The 21568-nt window shown below is 39.5% G+C and overlaps 1 protein-coding gene across 2 annotated transcripts; it reads right to left on the reverse strand.

The window, feature by feature from the left end:
* Window positions 1-1462: 1462 nt before the first annotated feature.
* On the reverse strand, window positions 1463-16742 carry LOX (lysyl oxidase). 2 transcript variants are annotated; one of them, XM_007188473.3, is made up of 7 exons: window positions 15714-16742; window positions 15253-15361; window positions 13987-14124; window positions 12184-12340; window positions 8701-8796; window positions 8227-8342; window positions 1463-5065 (listed from the first exon to the last, which is right to left on the reverse strand). In XM_007188473.3, the coding sequence occupies exons 1-7, from the start codon at window positions 16333-16335 to the stop codon at window positions 5059-5061; spliced, it is 1245 nt and encodes a 414-aa protein (XP_007188535.3). In that variant the 5' UTR covers window positions 16336-16742; the 3' UTR covers window positions 1463-5058. The 2 variants fall into 2 exon arrangements, with proteins under 2 accessions (XP_007188535.3, XP_057396732.1); XM_057540749.1 differs by lacking the exon at window positions 1463-5065 and having other exon boundaries at window positions 8223-8342.
* Window positions 16743-21568: the final 4826 nt, after the last annotated feature.

Consider the following 21568-nt stretch of genomic DNA (forward strand, 5'->3'; position numbering starts at 1 on the left):
ATGAAGAAGATGACTGGTTCATCCTGAATGTTATAAACAACTAATATGTAGGAGACGAGAGATTTTAATTAGGGGTATATAAAGCTTTCAAGTTACTTAACAAATAAGAAAGATCTCTGTTTCCTTCTGAAAGAGAACATGATTTAGAAGCTGAAATAATCGTTTCCTTTGAAAGGACCCTATTTAACCATGCAGTGTTTTGGAAGCAAGGCAGGCAGTAAATTGGTGGGTTTCAGGTATTCCTGTGTCCTGCAGCACAAATGCTACCACTATCATACTTTAAGTAATTTGTAAATGATCTTATTTTTATGAATTGATAATTACTTAATATGTCATATTCCAGAGTTTTCCAAAAAGAAAAAAAAGCTTAACAGGATAACAAGTGCTATTTAAAATTTTAAAAAAAAAAGACTTTTGTGGCAAAATAAATTTGAGAAACACTGGCTAACAAACTGGTTTCTTTCCTGCAGGACTTCTCAGAATCTTTAACATGGTAATATGTATTGTGAATCGCCACCATAAAGATAACATTTCCCATAGTTATTTTACTGTGCGGTTCTTTTTGAGTAGAGTATTTGTGAAACTAGAATTCCTTAATACATGCTTTAAGTGATTTATTCAACCTGTTTGTTAATTCCCTACTAATATCTGTGGCAAGGATTAGAAATATTAATAAATGAGTAACTTAAGGCAGTCAAAGTTTCTGACAGAAGGAAAAACCTGCCTTCTCCTATCTTTGGTTAATGAGCTAATAATAATGAACAGTGTCTGAAACTCAACACTGATGAAAGGTAAACATCTTTTACACTAATAACATATTTTGCCTTGAGCAGGTGAGGAAAGCAGGAAATTGGTGGTTTCCAGTGTCACTAATGTCCTGCTAACGTCAAATCTGAAAATTACCAGACACAAGCCTACGTCTACTTTACCTGCAAGAGCTCCTTAAAGGTGAATTGTTCGTGGGTTAATTTTTCAAATTGTCCTCCCAAAACACTTGCCCACAGTTTGGGGCCTGTTCGTCCTCTCAGGTTACCAGCTTCCAGGCTAATCTGGTACACGTTTAAATAAGGATTACTATGATAGCAATGTTTTTCTTCATATAAATAATTTGTATCTAGAGCTGGATGTGTCCCCTGGGTGTATATATGCTCTTGTATATTTCTAAGAAATGCTAATCAAAATAGAGAGTGGTTATTCTTACAATACTTGCCCTGCCTCCTTGGAAGTGGTTGGTAATGATGACAAAAGTTAGAATCTGTTCATGTATGATAGTTTCTTTTCAAAACATCAGCTAGATTTTTATCCATCACAGACAAGTTTCAAGTCATGTGAGCTTGTTAAACAATTTGTTAATACAAAAGGCAATTAAGCAAAACCACCAACCATACACATGGCTTTAAGATCTTAATCTAAAGTGAAATTCATATCATTTATTTATATGTAACAATAAATGACCACTCTAGACACTTGAAATCATTTATTCAAGGCATTTTTACATAATCTTGCAATCATAGTGTAGGCATATAATAAAAGAATGTGAGAGTGTAAAGAAGAATATAAAGCCAGTGTCTGGGCATTTAAAATAAGAGCTCTTCAAAAAAGTTAAAAATGTTTTACAACTAGAATTCCTGAAAAATTTGGGAGAAACTAAAACTTCATTAAAAACATTACAATACCAAATCACATGTTACTCAGTTCATAGCAAGCAGTTATATATTAAATGTTTATATCCTGTGAGCTAAGACAACACATTTTACATTCAAGTTGAAATAATTCAGCACCATTTTGGCTAGAAGGATAAATGAAATGCTTTAAGTGTTCAAAAGTGGCCCGGGACTTTTGGTAGCTGGGAATGAAATGTGGCTATTGATTGAATATATTGATTGTGAATATGAATTCTAAACATAAAAAATACAGAAAAGGGTAATTTTTACTTATCAGTTATACTGTTACTATCAAAACAAGCTATTTTTAAAACAAAATATCTCTGACCAGAAATTCAATATTTTAACAAATTTGGTAAAGATAAATTCTTAGTACCATGATAATTTTAGTGAACTGCATTTCCTCTACAATCTAAGTATTGGGAACGTTTATGAGTGTGATTATCTCCTATGAGGTCAAGGAGAAAAAAAAATTGTTCATTATTAAAAATAATGCCTAGTGAATAATTAGATGATAGCAATTGTGAATAAAGTCATTATGTAAAAATATAAAGATTTCCTGGAAATAGGCAAGTTATGTGTTTGTATGTTATGGTTACTGTTGTGAGACTGAATCCTAGCCTCAAAGGTCAAGACATCTTTAATACAGACTGTGGTCTGAATAATTATGAGGCCACTAATATGGCATGTGGAAGACTCACTAAGTTATCTTCCCATTTAGCCGACTTTTTCACAGTTCTTATTAGTTTAAAAACCAGTCTCTTTTCAGTACTCAACATTATTTGTATCATTTCTACTTCCTGTTTAAAAGATTTTTTATTTAGAATTTGGTAAGACTGGATTATATTTTTTATTTTATTAATGGATAAATTTTACCAGGTAATCATTATCTGTGGGTCTTGGTGGTTATTCAGAGAAGAGATTCCTTGAGGTTCAAAAATATTGAGTGTTAAATCAATACTTGTGAGTTATTTGGGAGTGTTTAGGGGTGGGGAGGAATATTTATATAAGGAATAAGCGAGAATCTTTAGCCTCTTAATTGAAACTTTTTTTTCTAAAATCAATGAAATAGTATGTGTTATATTTAAAAGGCAGACACTTCAGGGATTGGAAACATAGTTTTAACTATTAGTAACACATACATGCATATATCTATTCATTTTTAACTTTTTTTAAATAAAATATGGTCATGAAAAACAATAGTGCTTAAAACAGAAATTTTTTTAGACATGTACTTATGATGTTAAAAATGAAATAAGCTGAACCTCATGGGTAATAATGACATTTCAAATACTTATTGAGGTTAGGGACAATCATTTTCATATCCCAATGCCTAGCATGTGAGTGCCTAGTGTATATTAGGCCTTTAAATGATGATAGATGTACAGATAGATGGAAGGCCCATGGAATGATAGTAAATATATCTTCTCATATGTATCCAAAGGCCATGATATTAGCTAGTTTTTAGTATAGGGGTAAGAATCTTAATGAAATGATAGGTCTTAAATCTGTAGATGCCAGTCTGGCTCAGTATTAATACTGACAGTAGTTTTTGTTTTTAAAAAAGCAAGTATATTAAAATATCTCTGTTAGAAAAGATTACAATTTAAAAGGATCATTCTACAATCTTAAAACTAAAAGCAATTTAAGGCAAAGAGGTACATCAAAGAAGCTATTCCATAGCTCAGATACTAGCTCAGTGGAAGTTCTGGGTCTCTATCAAGCTGTCTGTATTGTCTCTTGGTAAGTGTGTGCCCTGGCAGATGAGGATCATGTGGCCCACTCTATCTGCCCTTGATTACTGTCCATCTCTAGCCCCTCTTGCCTTGCTAGGCACTCGTTGAGTGCAGAACGGTTATTTGTAGCTGGTGTTGACATTACAACTCTATGACATATAATACAGGGATGCCAACTCACTTTTAAATTCTACCTAATGTGTCCTGGCACTGGAAATACCTTGCTTGAGATTTTAATACTGGTTAAAGGAGGAAAACTTCTGCTTAAGCACCACTAACTTAAAAGTGTAATTTGATTTCTTTCTGTACCTTTTGAATCTTGGAAAAATAGAAATTCTCCAAATTCTGTTGTGGCACATAGTTTCACAGTTTAAAATAAAATCACAGCTGTCTCATGCAATACAGTCCTTGGTTTTGCAGAAAGTTGTGGTTTTTTTCCTTATTCACCAACATCTCAAGTATATAATGCTATGCGCTTCGCTAATTTGTATTATATTTCAGACACACACAAAAAAAACATGTATGACTGATTCCTGGATGACCTAGGATACTGTTCTTGTATCCATATACATTGTCATTTATTCTGGATAATTTAAAATTTTTCAGTCTTATCCTTTTTAAAGCTGATCATTTAAAAAATGTAGAAAAGTTGAAAATCCTAAGGTGTTTTTCATTAATATTTCTAAGTATTTTAGAGACAGTTGTGGTTTGGGGGACTTGTTTGAATGATTTTCATGTAAGCAAGGACACTTTTTTGGCTAATAGTTTAATATACTTAAATGCATACTATCTCTGGATGTATTACATCTATCATCAGAATGACTTCCCATTGACATAGCTGTCCTATGTATAGCAGTCCCCAGAACAGTAATTTTAAGAATGCCAATTAAAAGGTCTCTGCCCGTAGGAAAACTAAAGAATAGAGGGGAGCATCAACAAAGGTCAGACAGGAGTTGGGCAGCTCAATTACTTAATTCATTCCAAAACAAAAGCTGACTTAAGTCAGAATGAAATTTTACACTTGACAGAAAGAAAGGAGTTTATCTACTAATTTTAAAATGTAAACATAAATTTTATATAGGGTGTAACTATCTGAATACATATATTGCCATTTCTCTGCTATATAGTAATATTTCTTGACACCAATGGTAACGTGTTTGTTCCTTCCTCAGCACCAAATGTGTCCATATCTATTTAAACAGTAGGAGCCTCATTTCTAAAGTAATCTATGCTAGGACATATATAAAGCCAGTTATTATTATGGTTCACTAAAGTTTCAGAACTTTAGAAAATTCTCAGTTTAAAATAATTTTGACTCATTCATTGAAATATTTTTTTTCCTTTTGCACTATAAATTCAGAAGGAGCATAAGAAATTTGGATTTCTTTGAAAGAGCCAAGTGTGCAATTACAGACTTGAAACACTGCGTTAATTCACAAAGTAATGTGAGTGATAATATTAAAAATTTCCCAAATAATGCCAATTTAAATGTTCAAAATCCAGTTATGTGCTTTGTTACAAAACAGTCCAAACAAAAATTCCTTTGTTGTTTTCTGTTCTCTCTTTCAAAATACATGAATCCTACTGAAGTTAATCTATTTTTTCCCACTTCAGAACACCAGGTACTGATTTATCCATTGGAAGTTTTGGCTTGCTTTCTAATACCTAGATTAAGAAAACAAAATAAGACAAGTTATTAACCTGATAATACTCTGAATGAGTATAGTAGAGAAGTTTAAAGTCACCTTTTTAAAATATGTGTGTGTGTGTGTGTGTGTGTATACAGATAGATGGATAGATAGCAATTTCCCTCCACCAAAGCGATAGTCACCTTCTGAAATTATCCATTAATACATTATTTTAATACTGATTTGAAGAAAGTGACTATGTCAGTAGCAGAAATTGTATGCCTGATACCTACAAACTTGATGTTTAGAGTTAAAAGAAACATCCTCTGAAACAATCAAGGCTAAAGCAGGATTTATAGGAACAGCAGCCCTGGCTAGGTGAGTTCACTCCATGCAGCAAGTGTGGCATGTCCACTAAGAAGCAGGTTTATGACCTCTGCACTGTCCTGCATTAGTCCTTTCCCAGCATGGTTCTGGATGTAGAATGTTACATTAACAGGCCGAGACTGGGTCAAAGCCAATAAATCTAATACTGTATTTATGTTGTGATCATAGATCTCCACGTAAATGAAATAAGAATCACTTAGTCCAAATCATAAACCATCAGTTTCCGAATAGTCATTTCTATGAAAAAAGAACTTAATCATGGTATCTTAGAATTGAACTGGGCCACAGAGTCACCTGGTTCATACCTTGGGTTTACAGTGAGGAAAATGAGGGAGATAGGACACATCAAAGGCACACACTTTCTTACTGGGTGGTTTTTACACACCAACAGAATGCTCTCAAATATTTGATTAGCATGAAAAACGATCGGTGAACTAAGAGATGATGTGTCTTTAAGAGTTAAAAAAAAAGTACAGTAAGGTTACCAAGGGAATCACACACACACTTGCTTACAGAGCCACGGACTGACCACATGGCTTTAGGCAAGATACACACCTTGCTCAAGAAACTTCAAAGACTCCCCGTGGCCACCAGGATGAAGTTCAAACTTTTTAGCTTGCTCTTCAGTGCTCGCTTTGATCTGGTCCCAAATTTTCCATTCTTTTTGCCCATGAAACTTATGCCTTAGCCAGACTAGAAGACTTGCTTTTCCAAACATGCCCTGCAATTTCTTCTTGCCATGCAGTTGCAGGTGATGTTGACTCCTCCCAACATGCCCTTCCTTAACTCTCTCCAGTGCAGTCCTCCTCAGCCCTCAAGGCCCAATTCAAATGCTGTCCTAAAGCCACTCCTGAATCTCAGCCAGAGAAAATTTCGCCTTCCTCTGAACTCTGATCCCTACCAAGGGAGGCGAAAGTGAAAGTCAAAATATAAGAGGTGAGCATCATTCTAAAGGTGAGGGTTTCTTTCGCAAGCCAAGGTTTCTGTACTTCTCCCATGATTTTCCACTCGTAGAGAAGTATGAGCTCGTTATTTTATTATAAATCACTACCTATGGGTCCTTTCATTTTTTCATATTTTCATCTGATCAATATTGCTCATTAAAATTTTACATCAACCACTCTTGCAATTTATAGTCAGTGACAAGTGGCTAAAAAAAGAGAAAGAAACTATGCTGGAACAAAATAATTTTTATTTGTTCTAAATATCTAGCAATATCCAATTCAATGGATTCTACTGATGACAAGCAAGACACCTTCTATACAACAACAGAATCACCTCACCAGACCTTTTCCTCACGGAAGGGCAGCAGTTGTACCTGAGAGTCACTTAGCTTATTGTAGCAGAGGTCATCCTGTTTTGACTGCATTTTATTTTACCCCCCACCATGGAATTTTCATATTGTATCAAAAATGAAAGTGCCAATGAATACATAATGAGTGAATAAATTAAGGAATTACAAAAATTAAGAGAAATTAATCCACTTATTTTAAATTATTTTACTTTAAGTCACTTCTCTTCTGGGGATTTTCAGTTATACGGTGATCAGCTCCACACAATATGGGCCACAAACAGCCAGGTTTTCTGTATTTTAGGCATGTTCAGAATATATTTGATAATCTTCTTTCAGTGCTACACCTTTGCTGTCATAGACTACATCTGTCTCTAATCCTATGTTGACACTTAAAAAGCACAGGCTTTGCTCCTCTATGGAAATAAGGAAAAGGCTCCCCTCCAAGGTGAATGTAGCCCAATCCACTTTAAGCTCCACCCTCCTTCTGGCTAGGATCCCCAGTAGTGGGCAAAATATGCACAACCAGATAGGTTTATCTGTACTTTGGAAAGCCCACAAACTACAGGTTCATCTGCAGCAACCACTGTCCTGGTTTGTGTAGCAGGGAGAAATTTCTATAAATTTTAAGTTTCTAGTGTAGCTCTGTTATGACACCTTTCTGCATGATCCATGGGCACTGATTGGTGCCTCTCACATCACAGCAAAGCTGACATGTGTTCAGTATCACTCTAATGATGTTCTTCTGTTGGGAAGGTATCACTCACAGGTGGCATATGTAGTTAGAATCTATAACCCAGCATCACTAGAGCAGGCAGTGCTTAAGGGGTCAGGGTGGGACAGAGAGACAAGAACGCAAAACTACCCTTTAATTCCTCTCATCAAAGCACCACACGTGCAATATTTATGTGCTGGGATTCCTTCTAAGATTTCATTCAAAGAAGGGTTTCAGGACTAGGAAAATTATGAAGGCACCTCCATACAGCCCACCTTTTGCAGGGTATTTCCCTATTACTTGTGTTTGTAGAACTCAAATATGTGAAATCTTGATTTCTACAGAACAGGTGGTCTGACCTCTTCAGCTGCATACTTTAAGACAGTCACTTTCAAAGTGTACTTTGAAGAACTCTAGGAATTTCTTCAGGGCTCCTTCATGGACTATGGGGAAGAGGCAGGAAAGCCAACTCTCTGGGCTCCCACAAGGCTATCCACCCTGCATATTGCATATTTTACAGACTCAGCTGCCACAGGCTTTGAGGGTAAACAGTGTGTTCTGTGTCTTGTCTTAAAAGCTAAGTTTCAGGGTGATAAAAACCTGAGTACATCCCCTCCTCCATTCTCTAGCATTATCAAAAAAAGATCAGCTCTAATTATGTCATAGTACAGACTCTACCGTTTTCTACCTTTGGTCTATTTTACAAGGAAGCTGCAGTAGTAGTGAAAACAGACGTGTATAATGCCTATCAATGAACTAAAGCTCATTGTCAGGAGAATTACTTAGCTAGGCAAATAGGACTCACGGTGAAATTGTGCAGCCCGAGGCATACGCATGATGTCCTGTGTAGCGAATCTCACAGCGGACGACATTGTTGGTATAGTCTGACTCAGGCACCAGGTAGCTGGGGTTCACACTGACCTAGGCAACACAAGCATCATCTGTGTTTCAGATTTGATCAACAGTGTTTACTGGTTAATTTCTTCCTATTTTCACAGGGCTAGAACGGAGGCAATGTGCTCCAACTAAATCAGGCAGGGAGGGGGTGTAAGTTAGGCACGTGGTTCAACTCTGGAGAAGTTATCGAAGGAGGCTGTATATTTTTCCCTGAAGTTCTTTCAAATAAGAATTTTTAAAATATAGCTAGGTTGGTTTAGAAGTACTTCTGGAAGATGTATAATTGCTTGAAGGACCATGATTATTTAACATTGGAATCCAGAGAAGAGGCCCATGAGTTGCAACTGAAATAAATTATGGGTACATATTCAAAGGTCTCTACCTTTAGAATATAGTTTCCGGGTTTTACATCTGTAATATCAATCCACTGGCAGTCTATGTCTGCATTATAGGTATCATAGCAGCCAGGACTCAGCCCCTGAAACAAATAAAATGCAAAAATTAAAAAGATGGTATATGGCTAGAATGTGCTAAAGAATATGCTTATTATTTGCAAATTAAATTTTAAGTTAGTACTTACAAGAGTTTGACATAAAACTATACTTATATTGCATCTCCTTTGAGAAGTATATATTACTCAGCCTTATAGCACCTCCAGCTAAAAAAAATACAGGACTAATATAAGTAGTAGTACATCTCGCTTCTTAAAATTGTCATAAATCACTAGTGATAAATACAATCTTAAGTGACAAAATAGGCCTCTACCAAAATTCTTGAATATTACCAGTTTAGGAATAAAGGCCATGTAATAATCAACTTGACTCAAATATCTTGTTATCAGTGGAACTCTCTCCAATTTCTCTTCTTGGAAATTACCTTGCTATACTCTGAATACCCAAGATACTCTGTGTATAGATTTTATGGTATTTATCCTTCTCTCCTCTATATTAAAATCATACTATATAAGAATATATCTAACTAGAGATTGTAAGCTCCACAAGGACAAAGTCTATATTGCATTTTTGAATAGTTAACACTTATGAAGTATGTATTATATGCCAGGATCAATTAAACATGTTAAATATATAAATTTAATTCTCACAACTACACGAGGCAGGAGGTAGTATTAACCCATTTTACAAATAAAGGAACTGAGGCACTATAAGGTCAAATAGCTCACCCAAGAATATACAGCTAGTTAATGGCTGAGCTGGTTTTGAGTTTAAGCATTTGGGGTCCAGGGTCCCTGATTGTAACCACCACACTATGTTCTTTTTCACATCATCGTTGAATATTTTGTTGTATTAAAGGGATGATTGCCACATCAACTCTACTTGCAAAGATATTCACTTCAATAAGTAAATGAGTGCCTTCTACAGGCTGAGAAGAGAAAAACACCACTAAGATATGGTCCTTGCTCTCCAGAAAGTTATAGCCTGGTGAAATTTGCTCAAATTGGAGTCCATAGGTATATTCTTGATTCCACTGGTTCTTCATCAGACGTTTTAACTGTCGTATTTGCAGCCTAATAGTAGTCAAAATGAATTAAAAAGTATAGGCTAGAATCATTTAAACTCAATACCACGATTTAATTTCAGCACCCAAAATTGTTTGGTGCTTAAGATCACCTTGGTCACCAGAGAGATGGCAGAATCATCTAAAGCGTGTTCTACCAGTGCTGGTTTTCCTGTGGTTTGATTTGGGAAGAATGGGGGAGAATTGTGCTCTCATACAGCACACAATAGTACAGATAGGCCAAACTCAAAAAGTACCTTTGCCACAGCAGTGAGAACCATTTTCCCACTTTGGTCCATACCAACTTGTGATCATTCGTTAACCTTATGTTGAGTAGTAAATATATTATGAAGAATTTTCCATTTCTGATTTCCAGCACATAATTCTGATTCTGGCACATAATATATATTCAGTAAGTGTTAGCTATCATTGTTGCTACTACTACTACTACTACTACTACTACTACCACCACCACCTTCATGGCACTGTAAGGGATTCACTGGATGAGATGCCCATTTAAGACTCGTTTAAATAATGCTACAATGCTTATCTTACCTTCAAGTGAACAAAAGAGCTTTAAAGAATGCTGAAATTGCCACTCTACCTTACTCAAGTGGCAGAATTTAAGTATAAGCTTTGATTATTGGAACTAGCAAACAAAAGTTTTTCAGGGCAGTAAGCAAACAGGCATTTCCTGTATTCAAACTTTTAAAACTTTTAAAAAAATGTACAGCCTTAGCCAAGGCTGTAGAGATTAACTATTTGGTTTTAGCAAAACATAACTGTTTGTTACATAAATTAATGAGGTTAATATAACTTTCCAGTTTTGTATATATTTAATATGTAAATTTGTTATCTAAGAACTTATATGAAAGTATAAATATAAAGAAGTCACATCTAGTATTACTTTTGGATACATTTAAAAACTTTATAATACAACTAATCTAAGTCAGTACTGGGACTTTGTGAGAATTTTTTTTCCCCTTTAAATGAAGCCCATGTTCAAGAAACACCAGTCTAGTGGAAAACACAAATACATTAGTTATTTGTAGTGTAAGACCTAGTGAATAATGGTTAAATAGGACACAAATGGAGGATAATTAACAAGAAAGCTACCTAGCTGATTCACTTCCTTATAAACAGAAACTAACACACCATTGTAAAGCAATTATACTCCAATAAAGATGTTAAAAAAAAAAAGCTACCACATAAAAAGAAGTAGGGTCACCCCCCACGGAGCTGGGGGACTCATATGCTATAAACACCTATAGTCTTAGATTCAAATATTTCAGCAGTGAGCTGTCCAGAGTGCCTCTTTTTCTAAAGGAAGAGAATAAACTCCAGGTCCGCTGCACAGGCCGGGTGCTGGGGGACTTGGAGATCACTGAGTGAAAAGGGGACCTCTATATACACATATGTGTAATGTGTGGGTAGGTTACATCTCTTTTGCTTAAAGACTAAGTGCTGCCCCAGGGCGAGAGGAATTGAACCCTTACCCCTCCAATTGCTATGATGTTCTAAGCTGAGACAAAGAAGCAATGATAACATTTAGGTCACCAGAAAGCTTCCTGCCACAGCCCTGGAATTTGCTTCCCAAGATGCCAGCTGCTGATCTTTTTGTGCCCTGAGTTATGTACATTCACTACTCCCTGCCAAGATTTCCGCTGGAGTAAAATTATAATGTCCTTTTACAAATTAGGGTTTCTTATGGAAATACTGGCACAGCTTTTAAATGACACACATTTTCCCATTATAAGACATACAAACTGCTTAGGACAGCACTCTTTTTAAAAATCCATCCAAAGGACATCTGACATCAATTATACTGTAGGTTTAAATATATATGCATGGAGAAAGAAACTGTGTTCTTCTGCTCTTCTTCAGATGATTAAAAGAGACATTTTTTAAAGTACTTTTTAAGAAACTTATTTTCTGGCCTTTTGCTAATCCCAATCACCATTCTATTTTTAGTTTAATAGGTAGAGGGAGGAATAGTTTTGCAGGTGACAAAACAGAGATATCTTTTCTACAATTGCTTACCAATCAAGTTAAAGAATACAGAATGAGTGCAGAAACTGGAAACCATTAGGATTTTTTCAGATAATAAACTACTGCTTTTCACTGTAGAACATAACAGGTAGGCACACTGACTTTCTGTGATGATGAAATACTTTAAAAGTAATTTTGGATCATCAAGCCATCTCTTTCCTTTTCCCAATAATTTACCATATGGACTAGATGACCCCCTAAATAAAATAGTTTTTTTACAAAGACAGGCTGCAGGAAAGAAAATAGAAGACTGTTTTCTCTCTGAAGCCTGTGGGTTCTTGATTCCAGGTTGCCATCCTACCTGTGTGTGTGCAGTACATGCAAATCGCCTATGGTAGCCGTAGTCACAGGACGTGTCCTCAAGACAGAAACTTGCTTTGTGGCCTTCAGCCACTCTCCTCTGGGTGCTGGCATCAAGCAGGTCATAGTGGCTGAATTCATCCATGCTGTGGTAATGTCTAATGTCCCACACAACACAGAGACAGTGGTCAGTAACATACAGAGAAAGCAATGAGGATTCTAGATGACATCCCCACTGCTTCCCGCACTTGATTTTACATCAGAATTGAGATCAAGTTGATCTTCTTAAAGGTAGATTCATGCTAGATTTTTTTTTCCAGGACAAAAAATCTATCAAAATTGTAAGGCTTTAACTCTGCTACTAGGAAAAAAAGATCTACTTTGAGTATTTTGCTTTTCTATTTCACCCTGTTTTATCTTTGAATATTAAATAGAGATAGTAAATTATCTTTGTTTAAGTGAAATTTGCCATATGTTCTCTAGTATATCTCCTTTGGCTGCCACTACCGATGCTTCATTCCAAAAAAGAAGAGCACTTGTCTCTTGGGAGATTTCTGTGAAATTTTAAAAAACTGTGTTCTCACACATTTAAAATCCTTACTAAAATGCAAAGGAGAAATAAAGGCATGTTTTATCCACCATTATTATTTAACTAGTATAAACTTTTATTTAGAAATAATTCTATTTTATCAGCAAATTAGGTGCTCACATCTATTCTCCTCCTTTCATTAAAGTGAAGGTGTGGAGCTGTTCATCTTCTCACATAAGGAAAGAACAAGAAGAAATGGCTTGAACTATAGAAAGTTTAAGGGCACAAAACAGGATTTCCTGGCAATAAACACCTAGGCAAGTTACCAAGTCAAACTATGGAATTACCTTATGTGAAAATATTTAAATTTAGGAGAAAACAAGCAACTACCTTGGGGTTGATACAGGCCTTTTAAAAGATTGAGGTAGGCCCTTCTCAGTTCATGGAGTAAATCATCTCCATCTTTCTTTGAGAACGGTATCGGAATCCTTTTCATAATGTGTGATCTTTATTAAACGCTATGAAATGCTACCTAACTGTAGATGATCTTGGCTGTAATAGGCTTTTTTAGAACTCTTACCTGTAGTGTATTGGGATAAAATTCTAGTGAAGCTAATTGCTGCATCCTATCAACAGTTTTAATAAGCTGGGCTTAGAGTTTCCAGTTTAAAAGATAACAAGATATAGTAGTTGATGTATTATCTTAAAGATAGATTTCCTTGATTATGTCAAATTACATAGAGAGAAATTCTAAATGTAAATAACAGCAATTTTCTCCCTTTGTGTAAGAATTTGTCATATCAAGAATCACCTGTAGGGCTTCCCTGGTGGCGCAGTGGTTGAGAATCTGCCTGCCAATGCAGGGGACACGGGTTCGAGCCCTGGTCTGGGAAGATCCCACATGCCGCGGAGCAACTAGGCCCATGAGCCACAACTACTGAGCCTGCGCATCTGGAGCCTGTGCTCCACAACAAGAGAGGCCGCGATAGTGAGAGGCCCGTGCACCGCGATGAAGAGTGGCCCCCGCTCTCCACAACTGGAGAAAGCCCTCGCACAGAATCGAAGACCCAACACAGCCGAAAATAAAAAAAAAAAAAAAAAAAAAAAACCTATATGGACCCCGCCCGTGTGGAGTTACAGTCCAGTGGGAGACAGACAATTAATTAAACAACTAAATATATAATTAGAATTCACCCTTATTTAAAAAAAAAAAAAAAGAATCACCTGTAAAATGAAAAAGCAACTCAAAAGTACCCAAGAGGCCCATCCACTTACTGGTGACAACTGTGCCATTCCCAGGAATATCTCGGTCGGCTTGGTAAGAAATCTGATGTCCCTTGGTTTTTCACTCTTTGGGGAAATCTTAGCAGCACCCTGTGATCATAATCTCTGACATCTGCCCTGTATGCTGAGCTGTGATTTTGAAAAAAGAAACATTATTATTTTCACAGAATATTAACTAAAGACAAAATTACAAGCAAAACCTTTCCATTCTATAATGGTCACTACCCCCTTCCCCCAACTAGGCTATCAGTTCCAAGAGACCAGGGCATTTTGCATACATTTTTTTTCTTAAACAGTTAACTAAGATGTAAAGTGGGGAAGTAACTCTAATAAAAGAGTATTCCCAGATTAGATAAATAATTTAGTAACTATCTTTAAAACAACGGCATTACTGTAGTAATATCATAGGGAATGCAATGGTGTGTGGTGCAAGACTCAAGAATGAAGATGATGAGCTTGGATTTCTTCTCTTCTTTTAGCTGGACAGTTACAAAGGAAGTGGAAGAAATTTACAAAATAATTTTTTTCTTATTTATTTTGTGTGAATATATATATTTAAATACTATTGATGACCTTATTTTACATTAAAAAATATTTTTATGCGTCTTATCAAATCATCTTTTGCTCCCTCTGCTGGTTTCCCAGCAGCAAACTCAGGGAATTCCATTCCCCAAATTGCTAAGATTTTATTTTAGGACTAATGCAAAAACAAAGCTCTTGCTCATGCTCTTATTCTGGCTGAAGTAATACCAAAATAACTAAGTTAATTGTGGCTTCAAATAAAAGAAGAAAACTACGACGCCCAATAAGGGGCGCCGTACTGGCAAAGGGGCTCCCAATCTTTTAAAGGGGTATTGACAAGCTCTTCCATTACAGTATTTTTTCCACGTTATAGTAGTTTAATAAAACCTTATTGGAAACAGTTGGCTCCAGAGTTTAAGGATCTTGTGAAAAGAATAGGAGACATCCCCCCCCACCCCCGCTCCACACACACACACACACACACACACACACACACACACACACACTCTTCAGGATAAGGGTTTGTTTCATCTCCCTGACTTGTGCCACAGTTTGAAAGTCAGAACCCACAGAAATCTTCACAATTAACTCTCCATCCAGGTCAGCATGCCCAGGAGAACACGTTCCACTTCCCAGCTCTTGTCTGCACGGAACAAGAGTGGTCAGAGCCAGGCACTTGAGCAGCACCCCCCGAACCAAGACGGAGGAGCTGGGCCGAGGAGATACAGCGGGTACCTGGCCAAGCAGTTTTCCTCCGCAGCGCATCTCAGGTTGTACATGGCCGTCTTTTGCACGTACGTGGACGCCTGGATGTAGTAGGGGTCGGGCACCAGGTCCGGAAGACCTAAACGTCAGCCAGGCGATAGGCAAAACAGTGAGACAACTCAGCGGCCCTCACCCTGGCTCCGGGTCCCTCCAGGTCCCTTACTCCTCACCCTTCACCCAGCCGGACTGCGGTTGTAGGGCTGCGGCTAGCAGAAGAATGGGGACGCCCAGGGCTGCAAAGCAATGTGGAAAGAAAGCAGGAGGGGCCGGGCGCGCGGTTTGCACCGGATTCCAGGGCTGCCTCTGCAGGAGCAGGGGGAGGGATGGGATCTGCATGGACTGAGGCCTGCCGCGCCCAGGCAGCCACGTCGGGGAGCCACAGAGTTGCGGAACGGGTGCGCGGGTGTTTCCGGCGACTTGGGGGTGCTTACCATACTGGAAGTAGCCGGTGCCATATCCGGGCCGGTACCTGCTCCCAGGCCTGGGCCTTTCGTACGTGTCGTAGTAGTTGTAATAGGGGTTGTCGTCGGTGTACTTGTAGGGGTTGTACGGGTCGTCGCCCACCATGCCGTCCACGTCCACGCGGTTGGGCGGCCGCAGGTTACTGAGCGCCGGGAGCTCTCCTGGCGCCGTCTGGTTACCGGTGCGCTGGGCCCCAGACATCGAGTAGCCAGCTTGGAACCAGTGGCGGGCGGCGGGCCTGGGGCGGCCAGCTGCGGCTCCGGACGAGCCGGCCGTCCGCGCCCGCGCCGCCACGGTGCGGTTGTTGCGGAGCAGCAAGATTGGCGTGCGCAGCTGCGGGGCGGTGGCGTTGGCGGCGCCCGGGGCGGTGGCGCCCGGGTCCCGTCGGCGCTGTGGCTGGTACTGCGCGCCCAGGCTCAGCAAGCTGAACACCTGCCCGTTGTTCTCCCATTGGATCTTCTGGCGCCAGGCGCCCGGAGCCGGCGGCTGCTCGCGCGGGGGCTGCTGGTGGCCGGCGGACGGCGGGGCGCAGCGCACGAGTGCGCAGAGCTGCAGCGGCCCGAGCAGGAGTGCGGTCCAGGCGTAGCGCATCGCTCTCTTTGCTGGATTGTCCCCGCTCCGGGAGGACGTAGCTCGGAGAAAAAAAAAAAAAAAAAAAAAGACGGGGCTCAAATCACGCGAGGGAGGGAGAAATCTTCAACTAGGGAGGCGGACTGGGCTCGCGTGTATCTCAGTCCCCACCAAGCAGTGCCAAGGGTGGGCTGCAGACCCTCTCCAGTAAAGGCGGCTGCTGGGACGTGGCACTCGCCTCTCTCCTCTTTCTCAGTCCTTCTGGAAGGCGACGGGGAGCGGCGTGGCGGCCCCGGCGAACGGGCAGTGTCTGGAGTGAAGGAAGGAGGAGAGATTTTAAACTTTCTGGCACATTTGCAAAGTTACACAAGCCGTTCTGGCCCGGCCGCCCCTCCGCTATTTGTTCACGTAATGTGATTGGAAACGTGCAAGGCGGACAGCTCCTCGCCTCTGCCCCTCCCTCCCCTCCCCGTCTTGTCCTCCTCCCCCCCAGACACGTTGCACAGGGAGCGTTAAGGGGAAAGAACAAAACGGAACACACATCCTGAGACACACTCGGCTTAATCTGGGGCGAACATGCAGGAATTTCAAAAGACTCAGACAGGGAAAGCCAGCCAGGCCATGGGGCGACGCCAAAATATGCACGAAGAAAAATGCTATTAGGTCACCAGCCCTGCAGAGGCGGGAAGTCGGGAGGTGGGGAGGGTGCTGGGGGCGAGAGTCGGGGATGGGGGAAGGGGGGAGGGGTGGGCGGAGGAATGACTGTGACTAACTTATCCATAAGGAGTTAACCACCCAAATTTCCCAATGCACACGCGTCGCTTTTATGGGAAGCGCCTTCAGCAAATAAACCCCAAGATATCAAATTTTGTTTTTCTGTGTGTAGGTAATATGAGAAATGGGTTACAAATTTATTTCCTCCAGTGAATATTTTAATAACCAAAAGTAAAATTTTACAGGGAACAAAGCCAGCTAACGCTGAAGTGATGAATAAACCTGTCTCTTTCAAAATGCCGGCCTGAATTGTGCTTTAAGTGGAAGTGAAGAACCATCTTTCATTTCCACAGTGTCTCTCAGGAAGTTTCAGTAAAGGGGGCTAGAGCAAGTCTGCCTTAGCACTCAAAAGGCAGTTTCAAATATGCATTTCATCTGATTTTTTTCTCTTTATATGCTTAATAAGGAGGTTTGACTTTGGATTTAAAAAAAAAACTTAAATAACCATTTGTTAAATGTTGAAAAGTCAGTAAAGAATCCTTTGGTGTTTGATTGATCTTCCAAGCTAAACAAAGAGGTTGATGAAGAAACCGCATAGCACAGGGAGATCAGCTCTGTGCTTTGTGACCACCTAGAGGGATGGGATAGGGAGGGTGGGAGGGAGGGAGATGCAAGAGGGAAGAGATATGGGAACATATGTATATGTATAACTGATTCACTTTGTTATAAAGCAGAAACTAACACACCATTGTAAAGCAATTATACTCCAATAAAGATGTTAAAAAAAAAAAAGAAACAGCCTTGGGTTTCAGATTTTGGTAAAGAGAAGGGAATGGGAGTGGCCAGAGGAGAATGTGTAGGAGGATGTGGGTAGGAGGTAGGTAATTCTGACTGGAAAGGGATGCTTAATGGACGAGTTGTTCACATGCCACTCAGGGTTTGGGCAGTGCTGGAAGCATTTCAAAGAAAAATATTTAACGGCTTGATTTAAAACTACAGTCGGAACCAGGTTTTATTAACCTTTTAATTGGACTCATCATTGATTGGGCCATTGTCTAGATACACTTCAATATTCACCTATCACTGTTGGTTTCTGTCTCTTGATGATTAACCACCACATTTGGGTTGTGTTGTGGACCTCTGCTGATTTGACTGCCCAACACACATTTCACTTGTTTTCTGGTCAGAACGACTGTATTTTCCTTTTGGAAACTTCCCCTACCCAGTTGCATGGTGGGACTGACTGAGCATTCATGAGACTTCCCCCACTTCAAGCGGTGGTCATTAGACTCAAGCATGGCTAATCAAACCATCTCCCTAGAATTCAAATCTTGAGCAGAAGTACACAAAGGTCAGAAATGTGGGAGCCCGCTCTTCCCGCTAGTAAAGAAAGTTTCTGTGAGTTGTTGCTACACAGATCCCCCTTAAGGTGTCTTAGGCCAGTACCTTGGTTCTTCAGCTTTTCCTTCCATTTTTCCACTGCATTCCTTTGTGGCTTAATGTGGTCAGAGTCAATTTCTGTTGTTTACCACTCAAGAACCCTGACTGACACTAAGGTGAGGGTTGGCTGGTTCTCTCAGGTAATCAGATCTCATGATTCTGAACCCAAGGTGATGCGTTTGGCTTTTACTGAGTCAAGTTAGATTTGTTCTGCCATGTCCACACACCATCCTTGATCACAAACGGGTGTCAGGTGGAAGCTTGCCTATGGATTGCCAGATCTCACTTAAATGTTGAAGATAAAAATTCAAGTGCAAATCCCATGGATGATGGCAGGTCAGCAGTGCTATCCCTCTGTATGAAGTTCAGAGACATCTCTAGCTATCATGTTATAGACTTGCGGCAGAACTTAAACTACTCAATTCCCCAAACGCACTAAGAGAAGGAGTAAAAAGAAGAAGCAGGTGTATATAATTTGGATGGATGGGCCAAATTATAGGAGAATCAGGAAGGGAGAGAGTGTAATTATCTCTCAACAGAAAAATGTTCTGTATTCACCCATGAAGAGCTCATTCGCCAGGAAAGAGAAGCCCACAACTGCTAGGGCTTGACCACACATTGCTGAGGGAAGACTTCTGTTATGGAGTTCAGACTGTCAGAGTGGCAGACCAGAGTGTCCCTTAATGGGAGGGTAGAAAATTTTTCCTGGATCTTGGATAAAATACTCTTGCTTCCAATCCTGGTGTTTACATAAAAAAGCTGTGTATCTTTGGACAGCTGACTTACTTTCCCTGGCTCTTAGTTTTATGTAGGATTCAAGGATTAACTCAAATCCTTTCTAAAGTATTTTCCCTGTTTTAAAATCACTGATTTTTGTAAATAGCCAAGTAACTCCAGTTACTTTCAATTCATTCACTATAATGTTTCATTATGATTATTAATATTTAATTGAATAACTCCTTTAGTTGGACTTTAAAGCTTTGGATGTATTTTATGTGTGACAGTGTGCAAACTGCCATTTTCCCTTTTTACATATTTCCCATCAGAAATTCAGTGTACATTTGTTTTACAAATATTTCTTGAATACAGTTATACTGTGAAGTGTAGTATACCGTAATGGTGATTTGCACACCTGGGCACTCAATGAACGTCAATTGATTAACTCATTATCAAAATTTATGGCTGAATGAAGTTCATCATTTTTTTCAAATTTGCTCCAACAGACTTAAAAATTTCTTGTCAGAATAAAATAACTAGAATAGTAATGTGTGCACTATATATTTTCTTTTAAACACACAACACTACTTTAGGGGGGAAAACACATTATCCTTTGTTTTACTTCCTAATGAGATGCTTAGTTGCTTTTCTTTCTCTTCCCCTTTCTCTAAACTCTCTCTGCCTTACGACTCAGCCAGCTGAAAACAACATGTGGCTAGCACATTGGGGACAAATGAAAGTGTTTGCAACCCCTACAAGAGACAGTCTAGCCACACATTGTGCCTTCTGTTCAATGACAAAGCTATTATTCACAAAATTGGAGAAACTACAGTTCCTTCTACTCAACACTGAAATAATCATGAATAATGACAATAATAACTGCAGCTACATCAAGATACCTTTGCTTTTAGCTTTAGTAAGATCCATAGCTGATTCCACTTTGACTCTGAGATCTTCTTTTGTGGACAATTCTACAGTATATAGCATAAGAGGAAAAGAGATGGAATGACACTATTTTTTTCAAGGTTCTAGAATATCGATATCAAGAATTTAAACTGCAGTGTCTGTCACATTGCTTAAGAAGTGAAAGTTGTTGGGACTTCCCTGGTGGTGCAGTGGTTAAGAATCCGCCTGCCAATGCAGAGGACACAGGTTCAAGCCCTGGTCCAGGAAGATCCCACATGCCGTGAAACAACTAAGCCCATGCACCACCACTGAGCCTGCATGCTAGAGCCCGCGAGCCACAACTACTGAGCCCACATGCCACAACTACTGAAGCCCGCGTGCCTAGAGCCCGTGCTCCGCAACAAGAGAAGTCACCGCAATGAGAAGCCCACACACCGCAACGAGGAGTAGCCCCGCTTGCCACAACTAGAGAAAGCCCGTGGACAGCAATGAAGACCCAATGCAGCCAAGAATAAATAAATAAATTTAAAAAAAAATTTTTTTTAAAGTGAAAGTTGCTATAAGACTGTTCTGATATTTGTAAACTGTATTCATATATGTGGGATAATTCATATAAATGGAAAGTAGAGTTACACAGAAAGCCAGAACACTAATGCCTTGGTGGAAGGACTCTGGGTTGAGCACAGATTCTTTAGTTTGGGGTTCAGGAAGCTCATACAAATGTTGTTCATTGGTAGACTAACGTTCATATGTGCTTTGGTGCCATGCAGTTTGAAAACATCACAGAGAATAAAATCAACAAAGAAAGTGGGAAGTTGGAGATATGTAAGTGAGACAGGATTGAGAAAAAAGGTAGGCATGATATCCAACACAAGGGAGATGAATTGAGAGGTGAAAGAAGACACTAAGCACATTTTTGAAGGTAATTTAGAAAGGAGTACAGCGTGAACCAGAAGTCTTTGAACCAGAAATCTTCTTACTTAGGGTAAAATGGAGGAGAAGAGCAAGTTAGTTTTGAAGTTAACAATGTGCTTGTGTTCCCTTCACCTCGTTCTTTTTTTTTAATTTATTTATTTTTAGCTGTGTTGGGTCTTCGTTTCTGTGCGAGAGCTTTCTCTAGTTGCAGCGAGCGGGGTCCACTCTTCATTGCAGTGCGTGAGCCTCTCACTATCGCGGCCTCTCTTGTTGCAGAGCACAGGCTCCAGACGCACAGGCTCAGTAGTTGTGGCTCACAGGCTCAGTTGCTCTGCAGCATGTGGGATCTTCCCAGACCAGGGCTCGAACCCATGTTCCCTGCATTGGCAGGCAGATTCTCAACCACTACGCCACCAGGGAAGCCCTCACCTCGTTCTTATCTTCTGCCACATACCACTTCCAGGTACTCGCTCAAATATAAAAAGTGGACTGTTGGTACACACTTGTCTCTGTGTCAAGGCTGAAATGAAAAAAAAAACTGTAAACAGACCGGATAGAAGAA

The sequence above is a fragment of the Balaenoptera acutorostrata genome, chromosome 2 (assembly GCF_949987535.1).
Source record: "Balaenoptera acutorostrata chromosome 2, mBalAcu1.1, whole genome shotgun sequence".
In the NCBI taxonomy this organism is placed as follows: Eukaryota; Metazoa; Chordata; class Mammalia; order Artiodactyla; family Balaenopteridae; genus Balaenoptera; species Balaenoptera acutorostrata.

Excerpts from the sequence above, each read along its gene's own strand:
- LOX (XM_007188473.3), bottom strand. The coding sequence starts at position 16,335 with ATGCGCTACGCCTGGACCGCACTCCTGCTCGGGCCGCTGCAGCTCTGC. Across the intron at positions 14,125-15,252 it reads GAGGAAAACTGCTTGGCCAG|CTCAGCATACAGGGCAGATG; the intron begins GTACCCGCTGTA and ends TCAAAATCACAG. Across the intron at positions 8,797-12,183 it reads CATGTACTGCACACACACAG|GGGCTGAGTCCTGGCTGCTA; the intron begins GTAGGATGGCAA and ends TATTTGTTTCAG.